Source organism: Palaemon carinicauda, chromosome 5, assembly GCF_036898095.1.
Source record: "Palaemon carinicauda isolate YSFRI2023 chromosome 5, ASM3689809v2, whole genome shotgun sequence".
Taxonomy (NCBI): Eukaryota; Metazoa; Arthropoda; class Malacostraca; order Decapoda; family Palaemonidae; genus Palaemon; species Palaemon carinicauda.
In genome coordinates, this window is record NC_090729.1 from 119,079,259 (window position 1) to 119,106,470 (window position 27,212).

A 27,212-nucleotide genomic window follows, 5' to 3' on the forward strand; every position below is an offset into this window, starting at 1 on the left:
CTCCTCATTGTGTAGAAACACTAGATAATCTGCAATTAGGGGAAGAGCCTTGAGTAGAGCAATATATCTATGACACTAGTTGCAGAAAAGGAACAACTTTGATTGATAAACTCTTGCAGAGGACTTACGAAGGTATCTCAAAAGTTGCTTCACAGTTGGTCTTAAAAAGCCTCTTTAGGAGGTGCTGGATAACCTCCATCCATGATGATAAAGGCAGTGGACTGTAGTGTGAAAGGTCATTGAAGATTTTACCATTCTAAAAGTTGTCTTAAAGTTAAACGAGAAGATCCGAGTACCACTCCATATGGGGCCACCTTGACGCTACCCAAGTTACTCTCACTTTTTCTGACTCCCTTATTATAAATGTCCATTCTGTATCTGTACTGGGAGTAATACACCGGAAGTTTGTTGTTTACATGGGTGGGCAAACTTGTCCAACATCATGGAATCCCACAAAGTCTAAAGTCACTTGAGGAAGAAAAGACCATTCTAAACTGTCATCCCCAGTTGGCTCAGATTATCTGATATCACATACAGTAACCCTTTGCCAGAATAAAGCGTACGGAAAGGATAACAGTTTATTTGTGTCAAGTGATGGATGTCCACTGCAAGCTGAGACAGCAGGTGGGATACTGAGCCTCCTTGTTTGTTGACATAGGTCATTGCAGTTGAGTTGTTGCTATTCAACACAACTGAGAGGCTTTTTAGTATCTGCCAAGAGTGATCTGGGAGAGCTCCCCTTTCGAGAAAGGGAGCTGTGCTGCCACTTGTCAGTGTCATAGTACTCTGTCAGAAGATGGATATGCTCTGGCTCGGCCCAAGTCTAAATCCATGCCTAGTTACTGAAGATGACGCTGAGGTTCAAGACAGGACTTTTCAAGATTCCGTTGGATCCCCAAGTCTCGACATAAATCTAGGAGGCGATCTCTGAGGAGTAAAGGTTTTGACTTTGAATCTGCAAGAAGCTAGTCTTCCAGATGCCTCGTCTAATTCCTATGATGTGAGCCCAATCTGAGACCAGGGGAAACAGACAAGTAAAGACTTAAGGTGCTGTGCATAGTCCGAAGCACAGCACCTTGAAGTGATAGATCTTGTCTCTGAAAGGGAATCTCAGGAACTTTCTGAATCTCTGATGGATAGGAATCTTAAAAGTAGGCATCTTTCAGGTCTATGGTCAACAAGAAATAGTTCTTCCTGCACGGGGTCTCCATCTTGAACCTGGTTTGCAGCACATACTGCTTCAAGTAGGAGCGATCTGACAGGTTTCCAGTCCCCTGTCTGCTTTTCTACCAGGAAGAGGTTACTGAAAAGCCATGGAGACCTATCTAAAATCTCCTCTATGGCACCCTTGCCAAACATCTGAGACATTTTCTTTTCTAATAGGTCTTTCTCGGAACCCCTCAAATAAAATGAGGGGATTGTCGGAGTCGTTGTCAGGGGAGGGTCACAGTCTGTGAATGGGACGTGATACCCTGAACGGAGCCCATCCACTGTCCTGGGATTGGCTCTGAAGAACTGCCACCTTGTCCAACACTCTGAAGGTATTCCTCTACAGGTGATGACTCTGGAAATTTGCCCTTCCTAATGAGAACCCCGACAGTCTCTATTCTTGTGCCTGGAGAAATGACCCTTGCAGTGAAAGGAAGGGTTCTGATCCTACTAGAGGGTTTTGGTAATAGGCGCCGCTGTTGCACCTGTATGTAAGGAAAAGGCTCCTGTGGCGTCAGACAAGTCGTAAGTCTGGAAGCTGCAGCTCTCGTTAAAAAGGATGTGTGGCCACTCCCATGGAAACTTTGTCAGAAGGGAAAGTATTGGGTGGTCAATTATATTCAAATTTTTTAAAAGGGAATCCCTTTGAGTCCGCTGCTTTGTGCATTTGGCCAGTACTGCATCTATCCTTTTGAGAACACAGTTCCTCAAATTGAAACTGTTTGGTGAAGTTAAAACTCCAAAACCTGTGCTTCCCACAGCACCAATTCCTCAAATTGCTTCTTAACATCACTAGGGGCAGATTAATATGGAGGATAGTCAGATCACCACTTCTTATGGGAAGGTTGATCCCTTGAGCTTGAGGGCATAGCTGCTCTAGGAAAAGGCGGGTAAGGTACCGCAAACTTTTTCCTGTCATCACTGAAAATGAGACATTTCCTGTTTCTAGTCTGTTTTCAGACCTAAGAATAAACTTAGTTACTCCAGGGTGATTCCATTGAGAGGAAGCGGCATCATTGTTATTCAGTTCCTCGTGAGCTGAAGACCGCGAAATAGTATCCTGTCTGCCAACCATGTGAGGAATCCTTAATCACTTTAGCTTTCTGGACCTGTTTAAAAGCAAGGATATTCTTTGCATGGTCAAACTTGTAATTCAGAATTAAAAGAATGCCCTGATGCTACCTGAAAAGGAAAGAGGTGGCTTCTTGAGGGAATCAGCAAATCCTTTCTGTGGAGAGAAAGTATCTGGAGCCCCTCAATATAAGAAGGCCAGATTTGCTATGCGAGCAAACGGAAGAATAATAAGAGCCCTCCAAGAGGGCTGCCTCTGTTCGAAGTGATAGACCATTATCCTCCGCCACATGTGGTGTGCGAGGAAACACCTTTAAAATTCTGACTGGAGAAATCTTGCTGCATACAGTAATATCTGAAATAGAAAAATTTTGATCTCCGAACACCACACTCATTGTGGGAAGAGGGAGACCTGTTCCCACTAGCATAGTCAGGTACTAAAGATATTTGCAATATATCATGTGATGGGTGTACTAGGGCTGATGCCAAAGAATCTGTATCACTCTGAGTTAAGTGAGGCTCACTATGCTTCACAGGAAATAACACATCACTATATTCAATATCATGTTCAACATAACCGTCGTCCTTGGTTATCGTAGTTTTGGGAAACTCCGATAAAGGATCCTAGTGGGAAATATCATGTACTGTAAGAGAAGTCTTTCACTTGTTGCTCTTGATTGATTTGAAGTTCTCTGGCATCCTGACATCGAAGTTGTTGCTCTCAAGAGACAAAGAAGCAGAAAGAGAATGAGCTCTTTTAGCTTTCTTACAATGAGCACCATACTTCTCCAACTGGGAGAGCGGCCATTCCCTTAAAAAAATCACAAGTTAAAGAATAAATGCATAGCTTACCACAGCAACTCTGGTGCAAAGGATGAGGATCTACCTCAACCTGACTCATGAAGGTACCACAAGGGCGCTCTTCAAGGCCGGGGGCAAGTACACATACTATCTTGAGCACCACTCATAATCACAAGCATACAAGATAAAGGAAAGCCATCAAGAATAGGCACAACACAGCGTGAAGAGCGATCCGCATAGGAACAAATGAAAAATTAAACTCTTAGCAAAACATGTACTGTATGTTCACTGATGTAGAGGACATGATACAGTAATATACTGTACTGTATTTTGGCTATTAGTTTTGCTAATAGACAACTTTAAAAAGGAAACAAAAAATATTGTGAAAAAAATTCCTATCTTTTATTCATAAACCATTCATACATTAATAAAATATATATTTTTATGAAATTTTTTTCATAACATAGCTTGGCATTCTACCCCCCCCCTCCCTAATAATAATGTGCTTTACCAAAGTTAACTGAACCACAAGCACAATAAAAATTAAAACTGTAGAGTGCGGAGGGGTATCTATTTAGAATACACTACACTTTCATCACCAGAAACCCCAAATACTCTCTTCAGTTGTCTCTCTCAATAACAGACTTCAGTGTTTGTCACTGGGCCATGTTAACAATAGTAAGATTTTTAACAAAAATAATTTGAATGAAAACCAGAGGCAGGACAAAATGATCAATACCTGGCATTATCTTTCTCTATAATGAAGTAGAGATTTCTTAAAACCTTTCAAAATAATCAGTACCTGGTGATATCTTTATTTATAATGAAGTAGATTTCTTAAAACCTTTCAAAATAATCAATACCTGGCGATATATTCATTGATAATGAAGTAGAGATTTCTCAAGCACCCTTTAGGGGGCACTAAGTATCTCTTCCAATCCATTGTGATTATGCTAAGACAATTGTTCACCTCTAGTACAAAACTTACAAAATGTTATCTTGCAAATCATATTCAATAACACCACTTTTAATCATGTTACAGACTAGGTCTGTATTTTCAAAATCCAATCTCAAAGCTCTTTACAGCTTTAAGTTTTCATTGTGATTTCTCACGCTGGCAAGACACTGCAAGAGACATACTCAGGGACTATACATTACATGAAAACCCACCATACGATTTGTTCTTAAAAACACAACCCACATTAAAACCCACTGGAGTCTGTTACTGGGAGATCCTACTGTTCTTAAAACATTCAGATCACTAAACTATATAATATACATAATTTTTTTCCTTAATAAAAAAGCAAATTTGGTATGTACATATTGTAAAGACAAAATATTTTTCAAGACAGATATTGAGAAGGCTCTTATGAAAAAAATATACACAGCAGTCTGAGAATATTCTTTTTAACAAAACACCATAGACGCAATGCACACTAAATTATATTTTTCATAAAAACTATTGCACTCTAATCAATGCTCAATACACTAGTACAGTAATGATCTATGCATGGAATAGAGAGCAAAAATTATGAAAACAATTTACATAACCTATACTGTAAAAAGGTTAAAACTATAATCAAATATGAAGCTCCAGTTGATCTTATGATGTTTATACGCAATAAAAACCAACCTAAGTGTAAGCAATTTCTTTAGGTGGAATATGATGTTTATTCAATAATAAAGAACATCTTTACAAATTCTAGCTTCATGAAATAAATAAAAATTTATTGAAAATATATCTCTCATTTTGACAATGTAAAACTTCTGCTAAAAGCCCTATATGAGAGAGAGAGAGAGAAGAGCTTCCTTTACAAACATTATATGTTGGGATTGAAATTAGAATTTTGAGATCTTCCATGGAATATGGATTTCAACGTTTGTATGCTAAACATTGTCACTCTGAAAGAAATTAGATGAAGCACCCTCTAATTAAAAAAAAATAAGTGAAACACAAAATGTAAGAAGGAAATAAATATCAGGACAATCAAAGTTAAAACTAACAATGCTAGCAAACATAGGTTGTTTAAAGCCTGTCCTGGTATTAATATAGTTTTAGTTCTGCGATACAACTGTAAAAGATTGGTAATCCTTTCTACATTGCCAGACATTATGTGGGCATCAAATATTACCAAACACAAATTAAAACAGACAATCAAAGAGAAGAAATACTAAAAACAAACTCGACAGACCAAGTACTTAGGTGACAAACAAAGTTTTGAATGTAACGCTCTGATACGCTGAGGAGAGAGAGAGAGAGAAAACGTAATGTACAATCTAACACAATGGGATAATAGTACATATTTTTGTAATCAACCCGGACATGGGGCTACTAGATAGAGCATTTCACGTGAAATCAATTCATGGAAATGAAGGACAACAGAAAAATTTCTAAGCAATTGGTAAAAAAAGATTTTTGATAAGCTCAGCTGAACTTTACTTGAAACCCAGCAAAAGCAGACCTCTAACTTCACTGCTGTGGATGGTAAAATATGAAGCTAGAGATCTAGGCATTCTGATAAGTAATCTAATGAATGCAGTTCCCCATTTAGCGACTTGACTTGAAACCCAGCAAAAGCAGACCTCTTCACTGTTGTAGATGGTAAAATACAAAGCTAGAGAACTAGGCATTCAGATAAGTAATCCAATGAATGCAATAGTCCCCCATTTAGCATAGCAAAAAAGGCAACAAGGTATCTGGCCTGTTCCTTTAGTTTCTGATTAGTAACTGATTAGTTAGTGTGGACCTAGAAAACCAAAGTTCCTAATCCTTATAATGAAGTACTTTACTGTATTTTACCCAAACCATTTAGTCCTTTTTCTCTCTTGGTTTTGGCCCGAAGGTTTTCTGGTTGAACTGGGGGTGAAAATTACAGCAAGACCAACATTATAGATACTGGATAGCTAGGTGGAAGGAACAAAATATAACATAAAAGATAAAAGAGAAGAACAAATAAACAATGAGGCTATGGCCCATTTAATGCCTTGCAAAAGTTTTCAGCATTGTCTACAGAAAACGGCATAAGGCACACTAGGTGGCACCCAATGTCGTTCGTATCCGAGGAAGCTAGCGAGGAAAATACTAATCAAACATTCTTCTTAAGGAAGCCAGCCATATGGCATTGAATAGGTGGTGTCAAAACACATAAGAAGGCCCCCTGATAGTCTGAATAATTAAACTGTGTGGCTTCTTTGTTTTATAAATTTATGAAGCGCAAATATATTGGAAAAAAAAAACAGAAACTATCAACAAATTCTAATACATATTGTTGACATTGCAACACTATATACAATCATTATATAAAAAATACATTGGTATTAAAATGCACTCAATGTAGAAATAAAAAAAAAGTAAAAAATTTGTAAAACAAATACATCGGGTTTTCAGTCCCGATCCACATATAATCCGTAGCAGTTATGATGGATTCATATCATTAACTTATGTATTTATATCCCTTTTATTTTAGGCAAATAACTTTTTTCTCTAATTTATTTTCCTCTCTTTTCCTTGCATCATTTTTGTCCTTTTTACAATGTTTACTTACTTACATGTCATTTGTTCAGTAAGACGAGAATGATGGAATGCAGAATACTGTACATCATGTTTATGTGACTTTACTTTTTACATTCTCCAACAACTCTTTACAACACTTTGTCACATTTTCCTTAAACTGTATAGTGGCAGTTGTCTTGAAGTCTAAATCCTCTAAGGTGCGATTGCAAACTTTGATGAGAAATTCTGCTCCTGTTCTCATTCTCTCCTTTCCGTGTGCTTTAGTAGTCTCTAATCTGTAACATAAAATAAAATATTTGAGAAAAGAAAAAATTACAGGCTTATTAACCCTTTTACCCCCAGGCTCTTTGGAAATTTCCAACCCTTAACCCCCAAGGGGTTATTTTTTCCCCAGCACATTTTGCAGTATATATTTTTTAAATTGCTCTAACAGCCTTAATTTTTGTCATAGAGAGGTCAGGTTGGTCTCATTCTCTTGGAAAATGCCTGAAATTTCTCAAAAAATTATTAAGAATATGAAAAAAAAAATTTTATAGCATTTTTTTGCAAGGACGTACCGGTACGTCCATGGGGGTAAAGGGATGTGTTTTGTGAAACGTACCAGTACGTCCTTTGGGGGTAAAAGGGTTAACAATGCAACAATAAATGTATTCACTGAATGAACAAGAAGAATATACACTAGACCTTAATTAAATGGTCACAAATCCAATAAAAAAGGAAATGGTTTAGGCAAATATTAGAAAAAAATTAACAAACCCCTGAAATTAGAACGTTCTGTTCATATGAAACCTGAATCAAAGGAGAGAAGATATCGTAAGGGAAGCAGGAACCTTCCCCTTGTAGAGTACATGACTCTTCTCTTCTTCTTTCCCACCGCTATCCCTACATTAAAGGGTAGATTGCCTATGCGCCCTCTCTAATAGCATCAGGCATGATCAATAATTTGGCACGTGGGTTTCACAATTGCATGCCCTTGCAGTCATCAACCACAGTTATTGGCAGTAGATCTAATCCTTGACTAAACAGTCTTACTGCATGGTAGCAGTTTGTTAATGTTACTTGCTGGGCTACAACGATAGTTTGAAAAGCAAGATGCTATAAGCCCAAGGGCTCCAACAGGGAAAATAGGCCAGTGAGGAAAGGAAATAAGGGAAAACTATATAAGAAGTTCAAGAACAATAATAACATTAAAATAAAACTTTCATATAAACTATGAAAACTAAAAAAAACAAAAAAAACAAGAGGAAGAGAAATATGATGGAATAGTTTGCCCAAGTGTACCCTCAAACAAGAGAACTCTAACCCAAGACAGTGGAAGACCATGGAACAGAGGATATGGCACTACCCAAGGTTAGAGTACAATGGTTTGATTTTGGAGTCCTTTTCCTAGAAGAACTGCTTGCCATAACTAGTCTCTCTTCTACCCTTATCAAGAGGAAAGTGACTACTGAACAATCACAGTACAGTAGTTAACCTCTGGAATGAAGAACTTTGGTAATTTCAATGTTGTCAAGTATACGAGGAAAGAGGAGTACGTGTAAAGAATAGGCCTGACTATTCTGTGTATGTGTCGCAAAGATGAAATGAGCCGTAACCAGAGAGAGGGATCCAATGTAGTACTGTCTGGCCAGTCAAAGGACCCAATAACTCTCTAGCGGTAGTATCTCAAGTTTCCACAGTTATTGGTGGTGGACCTAACCGAAAAAAGCAAGACTGCAGCTGTCCTTTATTTGCTTTCTAAGACACGCAGGACATATGATGGTAGTATTCTAACACTCCTATCACAGAGTAAAGAGTATACCACTCATCTTTGCACCTTTTAAAACAACTTTCCAAGCAACTGCATTTTTTTTTAATCAATTATTTGGCCTTAACTACAAAAAACACTCACTATTATTATTATTATTATTATTTGCTAAGCTACAACCCTAGCTGGAAAAGCAAAATGCTATAAGCCCAGGGGCCCCAACAGGGAAAATAGCCCAGTAAGGAAAGGAAAGAAGGAAAAATAAAATATTTTAAGAAGAGTAACATTAAAATAAATATTTCCTATATAAACTATGAAAACTTTAACAAAACAAGAGGAAGAGAAATTAAATAGAATAGTGTGCCTGATTGTACCCTCAAGCAAGAGAACTCTAACCCAAGACAGTGGAAGACCATGGTACAGAGGCTATGGCACTACCCAAGACTAGAGAACAATGGTTTGATTTTGGAGTGTCCTTCTCCTAGAAGAGCTGCTTACCATAGCTAAAGAGTCTCTTCTACCCTTACTAAGAGGAAAGTAGCCACAGAACAAATACAGTGCAGTAGTTAACCCCTAGCAAGAGAATAATTATTTTCCTTTGTATAACTGTATATAACTTTAGTCTCAGACTGTGATCCAGGCCACTAGGGTCATGTGTTAATAAATCTAAAAGAAACACTACATAATGATAAAAAAAAAAAAAAATATTCTTACAATTTCCATTGTGAAACATTGTACTCCTACTGTGGGGTTGAGGACAGCTTGAAGCCTTCAAGTAAGTTTTAAAATTTCTTTTTGTCCAATAATATTGGATATTTTAAAATGATCAAACCACAGTGGTCATCGATTTGTGAACCTTGTCTCATCTATTTTGATGGCCTTTTATTTTTCAACAATTCATCAATTGCTGTTGATTTCATTACCACCTTTCATATTATATTTTCATCTGTAACTTTAAATCCCATTTTTCTTGCTATTTTTCTCTCTTCTCTAAAACATCTATTCCTTTCTGTAGAAGCTATCTTAGCATGTTAGCTTCCATTTTGGCTTGTTCCATACGAACTCTTGCCGATCTTGAAAAAAAAACAATCATACATACATACATATACCAAGGCGCTTCCCCCAATTTTGGGGGTTAGTTGACATCAAACAAACGAAACAAAAAAGGGGACGTCTCCCAGACTGACAAGGGACTCAACCGAGTTCGGCTGGTACTGCTAGGGTGCCACAGCCCACCCTCCCACATTATCCACCACAGATTAAGCTTCATAATGCTGAATCCCCTACTGCTGCTACCTCCGCGGTCATCCAAGGCGACCGGAGGAAGCAGCAGGGCCTACCGGAACTGCGTCACAATCGCTCGCCATTCATTCCTATTTCTAGCACGCTCTCTTGCCTCTCTCACATCTATCCTCCTATCACCCAGAGCTTCCTTCACTCCATCCATCCACCCAAACCTTGGCCTTCCTCTTGTACTTCTCCCATCAACTCTTGCATTCATCACCTTCTTTAGCAGACAGCCATTTTCCATTCTCTCAACATGGCCAAACCACCTCAACACATACATATCCACTCTAGCTGCTAACTCATTTCTTACACCAGTTCTCACCCTCATACTCTGCCTATATAAAGAATAATAAGTAAATCCAGGCTCCGTGAACTCCCAGAATGAGAAATTACATACAAAGGCTTACTTCCAGAAAACAATATCAAATATAAAAAATACATCTTTTTTTACAAACACGACCATTATTTACAAAAATTTGCCCTAAGATCTCAATTACCAAAATGAGTTGCAGAAACACACCAAAGTTAAAAATTAAACCATAAAATATAACTTAATAAAACCACTACATTAAAAAAAATATAATGAAAACAAGAATAGCTAACCTTAGGTCTACAGAAAAATTTAAGAGATTCAGCATGGTGTTAAAAACTCATGTATTTCCCAAAAAGAGAGTTTCATTATCACATGGAAAATGGAATAAGCTCAACAGTATCCATATTTTATCAATATCATTATCAAAACACATGTCCTTGTGATACATGGAAGCACACCTTCGGTACTTTCCAATGTACAAAAGCAATGAGTACAGTAATAGGAATTCACTTACTCTTCCTTCGCCTGGTCTACAGCATATTGTTTTTGATACAAGGATGCCTTGTGGCCTTTCCGAGCTTCAAATATCTGCTGATGAAGACGTTCATTTTCCTGCTGCATCTCTTTTTCCTGAAAGAATGGAAACGACTTACTAAAATAAATAAAGATATGTCAGAGTTAATCGTAAGAAAACATTACACAAAATGATCTTGCCTCAGAGTAATTGGGATATCAAGGAGAATGACTTAACAGGTTTGACAAAACTGCTTTGGCATTAAAACTAACTCCTGCTATCATCAATTTGCAAAACTGATGATAACACAACTTAGTAAAAATATGTATGGCTTACCTCAAAATTTAGATTTAAACTACTAATCTAAAGTTGTCTTAAGCAAAAATATAATATACCATGGATGTGTATACAAAACCTAAAGACTATAATCAGGTTTCCTTTTGACATCCATGACCAAATACAGCTTTGACAATCAACCTGACCATCTTAATCTCATACCTTTTACCTCTCATCATAGACAAGATCTTTATAAAAATATACCTGTACCTTACTTCTAAAAGAATTTTATTTAGAAAATGGAATGAATAAATCTATATTCAATTTTACTAAAACTAAACCACCTATGCTGTTTATCATCCTCATGGATTTTATAAGCGTAGAACAGTCGGAGATGGTGGCGAGGGTTTGGACCGGATTGGCAATCGGAAATTAGCAGACCTAGAGTATGCTGATGATGCTGTCATTAGCAGAACGCCGCAGGATTTGCAATGCTTGCTTACCAGAATGCATGAAATATCACACGAGGTTGGGCTCAAGATAAATAGAAGAAAGATAGGGACGATACGAACGGAATATGCAGTGGAAGGTGATATTGGGAGTTAAATGGCAGGACAGGATTAGAAATGAAACTATAAGAGAGATTACTAGAGTGCCCTATGTGGATGCAATCATGATGAGGGGTAAATGAAGATGGTTTGGGGATGCTCTTCGTGCTCCACAAGAGAGATTAGTTCACCCAAAGTTCAGTTGGGCTCCACAAAGCACTACAAGAGTTGGAAGGCCCAGGCCTACATGAACTGAGGACTATGAAGCACGACGTAGGAGATGATGAAAGGAGAAGTGTTGAATTCAAAGCTCAAGATAGAGATGACTGGGGAGATCTAACCGAGTCCCTTTGCGTCAATAGGCGTAGGAGGAGATGATGATGAAACCCTCTGGGCCAAATTTTATTGTAACCCTCTAGTGATCACGGCCGAGACAAGATGGCTGTCAGGCTCATGAATTTTGGCCATGGAGCAATGACATGGGTCAACCTACTTAAGTTGAGGTTTTGTGGTGTAACTAATAGAGAATAAAGACAGAAAGAAATGGTAAATTGGATTAGAAAGCTGAATAGATATTTCATGTTGCACTTATGATTACATGAACGCACGAAGTCAATGAGTCGTCGCATCCTCAGAGGGTTAATGATGTCTTCTTGGCCAGTCAGAAGTGATACCAAATTGTAAGTTACAACCAACTAAGCAATAGTCAAAATATGAGCATAAAGGTCCCTGGTGAAGAACCCCATATCACCAATACAATACACTTACCTACATAGAACTAAGGCAAGCACAAATTAGGAGTGGTGGTTTATGGGGGAGAACAATTTAAATTCAAAAACATAACGAAAAAATTATAGATTCATGCAAGTTACAAACTTACTACTTTACTAAATGCTGAGTCACTTAACCATAAGTTAGTTTAATTCCATCAATAATATTTTAAAGAAAAGTTCTGGGGTTTGAAGAGAAAACACAGAAATCTTGACTTTGAAAAAAAAATTAAGAGGTCATCAAGAAAGTGATAATTCAAAAATTTGTTTACATATTTCTGAGTATTACAGTATAAAATATAAAAGTCAAATATAAAAAAAAATCAAATCAATACAAAGTAATGAGATTTATTTCTGAAAATTTATCAGTATGCTTTAACATAATACTAACCTCAGCTAAAATTTCGTTTTTGGTCATAGAAATTTCTCCTTCCAATCTTCGAAGTTTACTTTCCAATTTTTCACTTTCACATTTCTTCTCCTTCAAATTCTCTTGAACCTATCGAAAGACAAAAAAGTGAGGACCATATACAGATGCATATTGCTGTGAAAAAAATAAATACAGTACAGTATACACATAAATATATGACAAATTCGAAGATAATTTGTATTTTTCCTAACCATACAAACCTTAGCTATTTACATTGGGTTTACCTTTTAGCGCAGCTGAAATGACGAGCCAATAGTTTTAACGAGGGTTAATTACCCCCGCGCTAGTTAGCGGGGGGTAGGGGAAGGGTAGCTTGCTACCCCCCACCCCACACACCGGTGACATGCTTCACTTCAGTTAGAGGTAGGACTTGACTTGGGGGTCAGGGATGGCGGGCACATATGTGTAAATAGCTAAGGTTTGTATGGTTAGGAAAAATACAAATTATCTTCGAATTTGTCATTTGTTCCGTAACCGAAATACAAACCACGCTATTTACATTGGGTGACTTACCCCTTAGGAAGGGTGGAAAGTCCCCAGCCTTACTGACTTCGGCTTGCCCGGGGGCTCAATCCCTCAGTGAGCAGCAATAGAGAAAAGGAGCCCCTGTACCTCACAAGTTCCTAGCATCGCTAGGAACGAGTGGCCTACATAAGCAGTGTGTGGAGGAGAGTGTGACTCGTCCTATGAAGTTGACCTTGAGACCTTCAGATAGAAATTCTAGGATAGGACGTTCCCAATACCACCTCGTCAGGGTATGGGAGACGCAACAGTATTAAGCTTAATACTAGGAGCACAAAAAAGCATGGGTTACCTGCAGAGGTCGAGGTCAGCTATGCGAGGACCAGGATGCTGCTTCCCCAAGAGAGGGGAGAATGAAGAAAGAAGTAAGGGTCAGACATACTCTTCCATTCACGCAGACTAAGACCGGGTAACAACGCCCTCAACCTACTGCTACTTGTCCAAAAAGGAGCCTGAGGTTAGACCAGCTGTTGTGCAGACACCACAGGGCCAATAGAAAACGTATCGAGGCTCCTGTGGGTCACGTCTTGCAGGTAGTGGGCAGTGAAGGTCGTCTGACACTTCCAGACCCCAGCTTGAAGTACCTGCGTCACAGAGAAGTTTCTCTTAAAGGCCAGGGATGTAGCAATACCCCTGACATCGTGTGCCCGAGGGCGACGTGACGGAGGAGGGTCCGGATTCAAGGCATGGTGGATAATCCTTCGAATCCAAGCTGAGATGGTGTTCCTGGTGACCCTCCTCTTAGTCCTGCCTGTGCTCACAAACAAAGCTCGCACCTGAGGACGGATTGCAGCCGTTCTCTTCAAGTAGTGCCTCAGACACCTCACTGGACATAGTAGCAGCTGGTCTGGGTCGCTTGTTACAGAACGGAGACTCGCGATCCTGAAAGAGTCGAAGCGAGGATCCGGCACTCCAGGATTCTGAGTCTTGGCAACAAACTCAGGGACGAACCTGAACGTTACCTCCCCCCATCCCCTTGAATGGGCGATGTCGTACGAGAGACCATGAAGTTCACTAACCCGCTTGGCCGAAGCCAAAGCGAGTAGGAAAGCCGTCTTCCAAGACAGGTGGCGATCGGAGGCCTGGCGTAATGGTTCGAAGGGAGGTCTCTTAAGAGACCTGAGGACTCAAACCACGTTCCAAGGAGCGGGTGGCCGAGAGTAAGAAGGTCTCCAGGGCCTTCCTATTGGACTCCTTGGACAAGTCCTCCGAGCGCAATAGGATGCCCAAAGTTCCTAGCTAAAAGTCCAGCCACGAAGTGGCCTGCATGGCACACTTAGCGACCTTTTCATGGCTAAGGATCTCTGCCGCCGAGAACGACACCTGCTGGGCAGAGAGCTTCTCAAAGGGAACTCCCTTCGCCAGCTCCTCCACAGAGTGATGGAGAGGAAGAGCGAGGCCGGCCTCACCCAAGATCTCGAAATACCTCCTCTGCTGAAGACGAGGAGGAGGGATGAGCTTGTTCACGGCAGAGGAACGACTGGAGGAGGCAAGAATCGCGAGCTGAGCGTTGGCCCTAGCTCTGGCACTCTTCAGACCCCGAGACCAGGGCAGAGCCGCACTGGACTTAGGGGCCTTCCGAACGTCAAACACTTCATCTAAGATAGTGTCTTTGCCTTTGCGGGGGGCGATCACGGGGTCCATAAGCCCGTTAAGTTGCCTTATCAGGCTCAGGACCTGCCAGAAGGCCTGTTCGGATTCCTGCTGATCTCCTCCTTGCGGGCTGGCAGCTAAGTCTCCTGTCCCAGGAATCTCTTCCTGGGGTGAAGCGTGGACGTTCCCCCGGGGAGCCGCGGGTTCCTGGCGAATCCTCGAAGATGATTTCGGGACGGTCTTGGAGTCCTTGGATTCCCTCCAGGGAGGGATACAGGATCCCAACAAAGAGGTTCGAGGAGCCCCTTCCTCACGAGACGACTCTCCTCCATGAAACGAAGTCTCCCCCCTTGGTGCCGAGGGGAAGACTACCGCTTCACTGGACTCACCCGAGGACGGAAGAAGGAGAAAGCACTCGAGCAGGAGAAGGGGGCTTTGCGACAGACCTCTTGGGAACCAACTTTGCCCTGGGGGAAGTCACCACGAAGTCCACTCCTCTCTTTCTCTTCAGCGTAGGAGAGGCAGCCGTTGGTTTGTTGCCCTGATCGGCGAGTGCTGGTTTCATAACCCTCACTAACGCCCGCATCAGAGGACCAAACCAAGTCTGTTGCTCCACGGACACAGAGTCCGAAATCCTCGCTGGAGGGAAAGGGATCGGGCGATCCTTTGGAGTGGACACCACAGTACCTGCCTGAAAAGAAGGGGAGGAAGAATGATGCACTAACCTCTCCGCAGTGTCTTCCTTGTCCTGCACTACAATCCTGCGTTTGGATGGAGGCGATCCCGAGCGCTGTCTAGGAACACGCGTTCCTGCTGCTACCACTGGCTGCGAAATTCGCCGCGAACGATGGTCGCACGGGCGCGCAGGCGGATGATCGCGCGGTCGCGCAGGTGAGTGGGCGCGAGGGTGTACAGGTGAACGAGCTCGTGTCCGAGTCGGCGAACGAATGCGTTGGCGTGATGGCGAGGGAACGCGTTGCCGCGTGGGCGAGGAAGGTCGCTGGCGGCGTAGATCAGCAGGCGATTGGTGGTGAGCTGGCGAACGCTGACGCGCAGGTGAGCGATAGCGCGTTGTCGCATGGTGATCGTTGACACGTAAGAGAACGCTGACGAACAGGCGATACTAGAATCGCCTGTGAACGCTGGCGAGCAAGGGGCGACGTGTGAGATCCTGTGAAGGAACAGGTGGCGCGGCGCGTTCACGAACAGGAACAGGAAGATCGTAGGCGCGTGGGCGAACATGTGCTTTTGAAACACGCGCTGGAGAACGCGGACGATGTTGCGTAGACACAGGATGAGGATCGCGAGAGAGCTCAGGAGACTGATGGCGGGCAGGGTGACCAACAGGGACTGCAGGATGGTCAGAGACCACAAGAGAGCGCTGGCGAGCAGTAGGGCGATGATCCTCAAAAGAGCGCTGACGAGCAGGAGAGCGCCTGTGCGCTAACACTGCAGAAGAGCGAGCAGAAGAATGCTGGCGCGCTAAGCGCTCTTCAGGAACTACAGGATGTAGGATGTCCTCAGGAGAGTGCTGACGAGGAGGGCGAACATCAGGAGAGCGCCGGCGAACAGGAGAGCATTGACGAGCAGGAGAGCGCTGACGAGTAGGAGAGCGCTGACGAGCAGGAGAGCGCCTGTGCGCTAACACTGCACGTGAAAGGGAAGAATCCCTTTGCCCCGAAGGGACCGTTGCCCGTCGGGTGACGAGTTCCCCAGAAGGTGAAGTTCTAGCAGGAGTTGGAGAACGGTCTGCAGGAAGGTCCAAAGGAGTAGGAGCTGTAGGCTGAGTACGACGAGGAGAGTCCCCTTCGGAGGAAGAAGATCCAAAAAGGCGCCTCTTAACCCCCTTATAAGGGGAAGGGAGGCCCTTGCGACGCAGCGGACGGTGAGCCTTAAGGCGAAGGCGGCCACGGGGAAGATCATCAGGACCATCAGTCCTCCGAAGGGGAGTCTCAGTCAAGGCACTTCCCTTAGAGGGAAGCTGAACAGCAGAAGAGCCCGTAGGACTCACTTCCCCCTTCGAAGGATGTACGGAAGGGGGAGGAGAGCCGTCAGCACCATCATCCTCAACTGCACCTGCAGAGGATTACCCAGCCCCGTCGGAGGCCTCTGCCACCACAACGTCGACGATAGACAGACGGTCTACCTCTGCTACCGCCGGCGACTGCTTAACGGCGGCCCCCAACGAGACGAGGTCAATCAAGGCGACCCTGGAGGGCAAGCCCTTAAGCCCCAGGGAAGCCCAAATCTGTATGAGATCATCATTAGACAATGAATTATCAACAACCTCCCCCGGAGGAGTAGGGGGAACCGCCCCGCTATGGGAGGCGACGCCCTCCCCCCCACCCAAGGTCGGGAAACAGAACTAGGGCCTGCGCTACCACTCGGCCGACTCTCCTTAGGAGCCGGACGAGGGGGAGCTTCGGAGGAGGTTTGGGCGGCGAAAGAAGAGTCCCGAGAACCTTCCTCCTTCAAGGCAACCCCCAAAGGAGAACGGTCTCTCTTGGACTTCTTCTTACGCCGGCGGCCAAACCTCTCTCACTGGGAGGCAGACCACTCCCTACACATGTTTTCCTGGTCACACCGTCGACCCCGACACTGAGGGCAAAGGGTGTGAGGATCCGTCTCCAAGGCCGACATAAAGGTCCCACAAGGGCGGCCGGCAACACCAGGGCACGTACGCATAGTAAAGATAATAATAATAATCGGTAGTCAACTTCAAACACACACACAAGCTGTAGTAAAGGAAAAGCAGAAAAAAGATTAAAGGCTGTCAACGAGGATGATGGACAGACACGTCTGTTCATCGCCGAGCCAAAAGTGAAGTGAAGCAAGTCACCGGTGTGTGTGGGTGGGGGGGTGGGGGTGGGGTGGGAGGGTAGCAAGCTACCCTTCCCCTACCCCCCGCTAACTAGCGCGGGGGTAATTAATCCTCGTTAAAACTATTGGCTCGTCATTTCAGCTGCGCTAAAAGGTAAACCCAATGTAAATAGCGTGGTTTGTATTTCGGTTACGGAACAAAAAATATTTTTCCAGCACATATGTAAAACCTTTTGTTCCTCCAGATTAAGGATTTTGTGGCCTGATTGGTAATGTCTCTGTCTGGTGTTTGCCAGACGGGGGCTCGAGTCCCGCTCAGACTCGTTAGTTCCTTTAATGTCTGCAACCTTACCATCCTTGTGAGCTAAGGTTGGGGGATTTGGGGGAGCCTATAAGTCGATCTGCTGAGTCATCAGTAGCCACTGCCTGGTCTTCTCCGGTCCTAGCTTGGGCGGAGAGGAGGCTTGGGCGCTGATCATATAATATATGGTCAGTCTCTAAAAGCTTTGTCCAGCTTGCTAGGACAATGTCACTGTCACTTGCCTCTGCCATTCATGGGCAACCTTTAAACCTTTAAAAGATTTGCTGGGAATAGTATTTGTGTAAAAAGCATCCCTTTCCAGCGTCCAACATTTAATTTTTCATTCCATCTCAACCCGAAGCAATGGCAGGTAGTAATTGCATTTGCTTTATATTAGCCTGATATTAGAAAGATATGTTTCGTATGTTTGCTTCCAGTTAAAAACAATATATAATGGTGATATCATGTGAAACTACCTGCCACTGGAACACTGGATTACAGATCATTCGAATGAAAACTAAAATACAAATTAATTAATAAATGAGAAACTAAGAAGAGTAACTGAAAAGGCAAAATTGATCATGGCAAACTGACAGCTAAAACTTCTGATGTATAAAGATTATTCAAACACATAGTGTCACTTCTGAGTAATTACTCCATTTTTAATTTAGTATATATTTTTTTTAATTTAGTATATATTTTTGACTGTTGACAATGCTGGTTCCTAGTCGTTTAGTACCTCTTCCAACAACCCCCCCCCCTTGCATCATATCTTGCTATTTTTTGCTTTCCCAGCATTTAAAGAACTTTAAATTACTGTACAAAAAGAGAAGAGCTGCAGGACTGCATAATTTTGGAATATATGGAGAGCGCGCTCTTGTAAACAAATACCAATTTAGTTATGAGTCATCTTACCTTGTACTGAAAAAGTGTTATGTATAATTAACCTTTGTAAAGTTAGATAACCTAAAATACCATGAAATAAACCATAACTATGTAGTACAGTAAGTTATTTAGCGTTAATTGACCGCACGTAGGGAGTAGTTACTTATTTTGTGGATTATGAGCGGACTCGCCCTAGGGCACCATTACCAGCAGTTTCTTTTGCTCATCGCGGATATATCTGTTACCTAATCCTTGTGATGGCAGAGGGCTACTATGAATTTATAATAAGCAGAATGTCAAAGACTTTTAAGAGATCGGTCACACGAGTGTTCCTTCAATTATCAAAACAGATTAATCATATCATTGAGCTTTCCTTAAATTACTTCAATTGCTGATTTCAATCTCTACTAAGGATTCCAGATGAAAGAAACTTGCACTTTCATCCTTTACTGTGGTGGCAAATGTGGTAACATCCCCGACTGGGGTTCCTGCTAAAACTCGTTAGTTCCTTTGGTAGCTGCAACCTCCTCACCATCCTTGTGAGCTAAGGATGGGGGGTTTAGGGGAGCCTTTAGGTCTATCTGCCGAGTCATCAGCAGCCATTGCCCGCCGCTCTTTGGTCCTAGCTTGGGTGGAGAGGGGGCCTTGGGCGCTGATCATATGTGTACATGGTCAGTCTCTAGGACATTGTCCTACTCGATAGGGCAATGTCACTGTCCCTTGCCCCTGCCATTCATGAGCGGTCTTTAAACCTTTAAACTGAAAGCCAAACCTACTGTGAAACAAAATGCTTCACTGACCTCAAACAAAGACAAAATCAATAGAACACAAAAAAGTACTCACCAAAGAGAGCTCCTCTTCTTTTCTCATTTTATTGCTTTGTGTCTCATAGCTCAAAAGCTTTGTGTTTTTTTTATGTTCGTATAGATTACTAATCAACTGCTTCCTCCAGTGTTGTATATTGTCTGCGATGTTGTTACCTTCTATTTCAAAGGACTCCCCAAGTTGTAGTTCATGAACTAGAGAGTTGTAAGATGAGACTTTATCCGAGAATTCTTTTTGAGCTTTTCCAAGGGTTATCTGTAAATTCCCAATCTGCAAGACAAAGTTAAATGAAATACATCAACCTACAGTAATAAAAACAATGCATCTTCAACTATTTCATTCAATGAAAGTTATATCCTATCTGCAAGTTGTGATATCTTTCGGATTACTGCATCGCAAAATAAACTTGACCAAATGATTGACTAAAGTAAATAAACTTACCTGAGAATCTATTTCTTTGCGTTCGTTTTGCAACCGTGTCATGAGTATAGCGACGTCTTTGGCGTGATTTTTGAATTTTGCCAGTTCACTGCAACTCATTGATTGTTTGGATTTGATGGACTCAAGTCTGAATTGTTCCTCATCCACCTGTTGAAAAATAGATTGAAACAATCATCATCATCTCCCCCTATACTCCTATTGACGCAAAGGGCCTCGGTTAGATTTCGCCCGCCGTCTCTATCTTAAGCTTTTAATTCAATAATTCTCCATTCATCAACCTAAGGCCTCTGTTGAAAAATAAATTGAAACAATCATCATAATTTTCATCTCCTCCTACATCTATTGACGCAAAGGGCCTCGGTTAGATTTCACCAGTCATCTCTATCTTGAGCTTTTAAGTCAATACTTCTCCAATTATCATCTCCTACTTCACACTTAATAAGCTACAAGTTTTCAATCTAAGGCTTCTATTCACATCAAAATTCCTTCTTACAATTGATTTTTCTTAAAAATAAAACCCTGTAAAAACATCTGCAAACACTGAAATATACCAGGGATTCTAACTTTGAGAACTGAGTAAGCTTTTAATACATCACTGGAAATTGGCTTGTTTTATATGTATACAATATTCCAGCCATAACGTTTGAAATACAAATAGACCAAAAAATATTTTCCATTACTAACTTATATATATAGAAAAAAAAAAAAAAAAAAAAAAAAAAACTAACTCTAAGGTAAAGAGAGGTATTGCAATTGCCAACATTTTTTCCCAAGCCAGTGGACCTTTTTTTCCCACACACACCAAGAGCCCCAAGGGTATAGAGCCATTAGTGTACCTCTAGTGCATTGTACACATTATTTATGGGTCTTTGCAGCATTCTTTTGACCCCTAAGTTGAACTCACTTCTTTACCTTTGACTTCCCTCCATTCCCGCTACCTTAATTCCATCTTGCTATCCAGGCTTTTGACCTTTGCTTTATCCAACAAGTGCGAGGTTCTTTCGTGTTACCCACGGTCACTAAATGGGCACTCAGGTCCCTGTGACAGGACTTCTGGTCCAAATTCATAAATCAAATCACATCCAATCCATACAGATAGGATAGGTCATGAAAAAACAAAAGCCTGAAGTTTTCCCATGAAATCACTTAAATAAACTAATAAATTTCTAATGGATAAAGTTAAGCATTCCTGATGTCATCAGTTTCTCATATGCTTTAAAAAGGAAAAGAAAAAGGAAAAAAATTATTATTTCTGGGCTCAATCCCTGTGCCGCGCAGTGAAATGCTCCTTATGCACCATTTCAAAGGAATATAACTGCTAATATTACCAGAGAAAAAATGTAAAGGAATGCTAGGTTGAACTAGCTCGCTCACCTAATGGTGTCAGTATAGACTGGGGCGAAATACCAGAGGTCTCGTACCATTTAGATTTCTCCTCTTCGAAATCCCCCAATAGTGAGGTGCCGTTCAACCTCCCCTGCCTCGCAGACCAGTACTACTAACTCAACCCACGCTTGCCCATCACTCCTTTCAAGCACCTGTTTGATATAAGTCCAAGTGTTTTATTTCGTGTGTTTCATTGGATTTATCATCAACTTTCTCTCGATGGCCGATTCCCAAGATACCCCATCGAAGTTAAGTACCTTATCCATGAGTTTTTAACGAGATTGGGCAGTGTCATCTTTGTTTTTATTATTTAGAAGTGTTTATATATGAGCGGCGTCCCCGTTCTTTCTTTCGCCTCTGCCCTTTTGTCTCGTTAGTTCGTCCGTCTTTTATATTCGTTCGATCCTTTAGGAGTTTTTTCCTTATATTCATTTAGTACACCAACTTTATGCTTTCATATAGCAATATTCATTTAGTACACCGACTTTATGCTTTCATATAGCATTTATTTTATGTTATCCTATGATATCGGTGTTAGCGTTTCATCAGGAGTAGGTTATGTTGGTATGCCTGCATTCGTGCGTGTTGGTGGATAGCGTCAACATTGAGATTGTTTCGCTAGTTCTAGGAGCTTTAATTTCGACCATCTCACTTATTATTAGTAAAACCTTTTGTTTTATTACGCTCCACCTAGTTTTACGTTTGGTTCGAGTGGGACTCTCGCGTATTTTGTTGTTTTTACTGTTCGATCTACCGCTTCAGTAACTAGGTTGGTACCCCTGCTTTCCATCTGCTGATGGCGTCATGCTTCCTCCCCTACCACTCGCCCGAGTCCCTCTCTCGCCATATTTTTTCTGCATGCCTAACCTTACTTACGTGATTTCGCTTTTAATTCATTAATTATTTTTATGTATTTGTGCATTGATATTATATTTATTGCTTACTCCGTTATGATCATATTTTTGGGATTTTCATGTCATGATTAGGGGATCTCCAGTTGGTAGCCCTGTCTACCACTGCGCACTGGCGATTTCCCTGTACCATTACACCCCCCCCCAACAAGTTGGGGAGGTTATTCCATCCCCCCCCCCCCCCTTGGTACGAGACCTCTGGTATTTCGCCCCAGTCTATACCGACACCATTAGGTGAGCGAGCTAGTTCAACCTAGCATTCCTTTACATTTTTTCTCTGGTAATATTAGCAGTTATATTCCTTTGAAATGGTGCATAAGGAGCATTTCACTGGGCGGCACAGGTCTCTCGCCCAGAAATAGATTTTTCCTTCGTCAAAATCCCTTTATTATTATTTAAGTAATATGTTATTTTGATAATAAAATAAATTTTTGAATATACTTACCCGGTGATTATATAGCTGCAACTCTGTTGCCCGACAGACAACTCTACGGTAAAAACTCGCCAGCGATCGCTACACAGGTTGCGGGTGTGCCCAACAGCGCCATCTGTCGTCCAGATACCCAGTACTCAATGTAAACAAAGACTCAATTTTCTCCTCGTCCCACTGCGTCTCTATTGGGGAGGAAGGGAGGGTCCTTTAATTTATAATCACCGGGTAAGTATATTCAAAAATTTATTTTATTATCAAAATAACATTTTTCAATATTTAACTTAGCCGGTGATTATATAGCTGATTCACACCCAGGGGGGTGGGTAGAGACCAGCAATATATGTTTACACTTTTATGAGCTAAGAGTTTTTATTTCATTTTAGAAGTTATCAAAATAACAAAAACAAAATAAATAGGTACCTGGTAAGGAAGTCGACTTGAACAATTTCTCTGCCTTTTAAGTACGTCTTCCTTACGGAGCCTCACGATCCTCTTAGGATGCTGATCGACCCCTAGGATCTGAAGTATCAAGGGTTGCAACCCATACAACAGGACCTCATCAAAACCCCTAATCTAGGCGCTCTCAAGAAATGACTTTGACCACCCGCCAAATCAACCAGGATGCGAAAGGCTTCTTAGCCTTCCGGACAACCCAAAAAACAACAATAAAAACATTTCAAGAGAAAGATTAAAAGGGTATGGAATTAGGGAATTGTAGTGGTTGAGCCCTCACCCACTACTGCACTCGCTGCTACGAATGGTCCCAGTGTGTAGCAGTTCTTGTAAAGAGACTGGACATCTTTCAAGTAAAATGACGCGAACACTGACTTGCTTCTCCAATAGGTTGCGTCCATTATACTTTGCAGAGATATATTTTGCTTAAAGGCCACGGAAGTTGTTACAGCTCTAACTTCGTGCGTCTTAACCTTAAGCAAAGTTCGGTCTTCCTCACTCAGATGTGAATGAGCTTCTCGTATTAACAATCTGATAAAGTCTGACCAAGCATTCTTTGACAAAGGCAAGGATGGTTTCTTAACTGAACACCATAAAGCTTCAGATTGGCCTTGTAAAGGTTTAGTACGCTTTAAATAGAACTTAAGAGCTCTAACAGGGCATAAGACTCTTTCTAGTTCATTGCCTACGATCTCCGATAAGCTGGGGATATCGAAAGATTTAGGCCAAGGCCGAGAAGGCAGCTCATTTTTGGCTAGAAAACCAAGTTGTAGCGAACAAGTGGCTTTTTCTGACGAAAATCCTATGTTCTTGCTGAAGGCATGAATCTCACTGACTCTTTTAGCCGAGGCTAAGCATACCAGGAAAAGAGTCTTAAGAGTGAGATCTTTCAGGGAGGCTGATTGTAACGGCTCCAACCTGTCTGATATGAAGAATCTTAGTACCACGTCTAAATTCCATCCAGGGGTAGCCAAACGACGCTCCTTGGTGGTCTCAAAAGACTTAAGGAGGTCTTGCAGATCTTTATGTTTGGAAAGATCTAAGCCTCTATGCCGGAAGACCGATGCCAACATGTTTCTGTAGCCCTTGATAGTGGGAGCTGAAAGGGATCGTCCTTTTCTCAGGTATAAGAGAAAAACAGCTATTTGAGCTACAGAGGTACTGGTCGAGGATACAGAAACTGACTTGCACCAGTCTCGGAAGACTTCCCACTTCGATTGGTAGACTCTAATGGAAGAAGCTCTCCTTGCTCTAGCAATCGCACTGGCTGCTTCCTTCGAAAAGCCTCTAGCTCTCGAGTGTCTTTCGATAGACTGAAGGCAGTCAGACGAAGAGCGTGGAGGCTTTGGAGTACCTTCTTAACGTGTGGCTGACGTAGAAGGTCTACCCTTAGAGGAAGACTACTGGGAACGTCTACTAGCCATCGAAGTATCTCGGTGAACCATTCTCTCGCGGGCCAGAGGGAAGCAACTAACGTCAACCTTGTCCCTTCGTGAGAGGCGAACTTCTGCAGTACCTTGTTGACAATCTTGAACGGTGGGAATGCGTAGAGATCCAGATGTGACCAATCTAGGAGGAAAGCATCTATATGTATTGCTGCTGGGTCCGGGACTGGAGAGCAATAGATTGGAAGCCTCTTGGTCAGCGAGGTTGCAAAGAGATCTATGGATGGTCCTTGTGGAGGGTCCATTCGGTTGGAATTACTTGCCCTTTCCGACTGAGACAATCTGCTATGACGTTCAAGTTGCCTTGGATGAACCTCGTTACTAGGGAGATGTCTTGACCTTTTGACCAGATGAGCAGGTCCCTTGTGATCTCGTACAACGTCAGTGAGTGGGTACCTCCTTGTTTGGAGATGTACGCCAAGGCCGTGGTGATGTCCGAGTTAACTTCCCCCACTTTGCCTCGAAGGAGAGACTTGAAGCTTTTCAAGGCCAGATGTACTGCCAACAGCTCCTTGCAGTTGATATGCATGCTCCTCTGACTCGAGTTCCACAGTCCTGAGCATTCCCGACCGTCTAGTGTCGCGCCCCAGCCCACGTCCGATGCGTCCGAGAAGAGAACGTGGTTGGGAGTCTGAACAGCCAGGGGAAGACCCTCTCTTAGGTTGATATTATCCTTCCACCAAGTCAGACAAGACTTTATCTTTTCGGAAACCGGGATCGAGACCGCTTCTAGCGTCTTGTCCTTTTTCCAGTGAAAAGCTAGATGGTATTGAAGAGGACGGAGGTGTAGTCTTCCTAGTGACACAAATTGTTCCACGGATGACAGCGTCCCTACCAGACTCATCCACAGCCTGACTGAGCAGCGTTCCTTCTTCAGCATCTTCTGGATGGATAGCAGGGCTTGATCTATTCTGGGGGCTGATCGTCTTGTTGTTCAGCAACGTCCTCATCAGAGGGTTCCTCATCCGAAAACTGATGAGGAAACGGCAACGGAGTGGGCAACGTCTGGCTCGCTGAGTCCGGTCGCACTGGTGGATGCGTGACGGAGCCGGACGCAATATCATGGAACTGCTGCACAGTCTGTGAACTGTCAACAACCATGGGTGCGCGAGGAAGCACAGCGTCAACCCGAGACTGTCTAGACCGTCTGGGTTGTGCAGTCAACACCCTACCGGGTTGCTGAGGTTGACGCACTGCGTCAAAACAAGTCACCTCTGCTGGTTGTTGAACGTCCTGAACGTCAACAACCACCTCCGAGCGTCGCTTAACGTCAACGTGCGGCTGGCAACCCACACTGGGTCGCATCGGTGGAGGAACCACCTCAACTGGCAGACGCGAGTAGGATACCTCAGCGTCAACAGGGCGCACAACCGACCGGTTGGAAGGTTGCTGGCCAGAAGGTTCGGTAGCAACCTTCTCCGCATTAAAGTCCTCTATCAAGGACGCAAGCTTGGACTGCATGTCTTGCAGCAAAGCCCATTTAGGGTCTACGGGAGCAGGTGTGGCAACAGACGGGGTTAGCGACTGAGGCGGTACCGTTTACCATCCCTGAAAGCCTTGTTATGCGTGACATAATTGTACAGCAAAACTTCAAAGGCTCGAAAACAGCTGTGAAGTTGACCTGTAAACAACTTGGAGCGTCTCCTGGCCAGGCGCCAGGGAGAGTCTACGAGAATTGAGAAGTCTATCTGGGCAGAGGCATGAACTCCCAAGCCGAGAACTTCTCTCGTGTCATATCAGACTCTCGCTCTATAAACCAGTTTAAAAGAAGGGAAAGCAAAGGCTGTATCCCCCAAACTCCTCCTGGTGAAAAACCAGTCGCCTAGCCAACGTAAAGCTCTCTAGGAGAGCGAGAGAGCACTAGCTTAAAAACAACGGCTTCGAAGTAGCTAGGCCTAGTGTAAGCTCTGACGTTTAGGCGAACGAGGAGCAGCAGTTACAAAAAGATCCGGACAAATATCCTTAAAAAAATCATCATGATTTAATTAAAGTCCATAGGAGGCTAAGCAGCTTTAGGCTCCTCTCCATCTGACAGAGTCCTCAAGGGAATATCAGTAGGAGGGGGAACAGCAACTTCCTCATCTACAGGAACCTTGTCCGATAAAAGCTGAGTCTCAAGCAAGGGAGAGACCTACCGTGGTGGCAATGCTTTACAAGCAGAGTCCACACTCACTGGTGCATTAGTAGCGGACCAGAACGCAACGTCATGTAACTGCTTGACAGTCTGTGAACTGTCAACAACTGAACTGTCAACCACAACAGGTGCGTGAGGACGCACAGCGTCCACTCGAGACTGCTTTGACTGCCTAGACTGAGCAGTCAAAACAACTCTAGAATGCGGAGGTTGACGCACAGCGTCAAAACAAGTCAACTCCGATTGTTAGTGAACGTCTGAACGTCAACAGGAGCATCAGCAAGTGGCCTAACGTCCAAATGCGGCTGAAAAACCACACGAGACCGCATCGAGTGTGGTTCTAAACAACCTGACTGACGTGACTAAGCTACGCCAACGTCAACAGTAAGCACAAAGGAACGTTAGGTTGGCTGAAAGCCAGGATATCGATGAGATAAACGGCTAGACTCAACGGACTAATCGGCAGAATAGTCTTCCATAAGGGAGGCAAGCATATACTGCATGTCTTGCCATACAACCCATTAAGGATCAACGGAAATGGTTGTGGTAAGAGACGAGGGTAACGTCTGTGACCGCAACACTT

General features: G+C 42.7%; 1 protein-coding gene across 1 annotated transcript in view; it reads right to left on the reverse strand.

Moving 5' to 3' along the window:
* Nucleotides 1-3,469: 3,469 nt before the first annotated feature.
* The window catches only part of LOC137641435 (kinetochore protein NDC80 homolog), a 71,193-nt gene continuing 47,450 nt past the window's right edge, over nucleotides 3,470-27,212 (reverse strand). The window contains exons 8-12 of the mRNA XM_068373973.1: nucleotides 19,868-20,014; nucleotides 19,445-19,696; nucleotides 12,442-12,549; nucleotides 10,457-10,572; nucleotides 3,470-6,870 (exon numbers count right to left, since the gene is read on the reverse strand). Coding sequence (XP_068230074.1) covers nucleotides 6,687-6,870; nucleotides 10,457-10,572; nucleotides 12,442-12,549; nucleotides 19,445-19,696; nucleotides 19,868-20,014 — 807 coding nt within the window. The 3' untranslated portion in view covers nucleotides 3,470-6,686. The remainder of the gene's footprint in view (nucleotides 6,871-10,456; nucleotides 10,573-12,441; nucleotides 12,550-19,444; nucleotides 19,697-19,867; nucleotides 20,015-27,212) is intronic.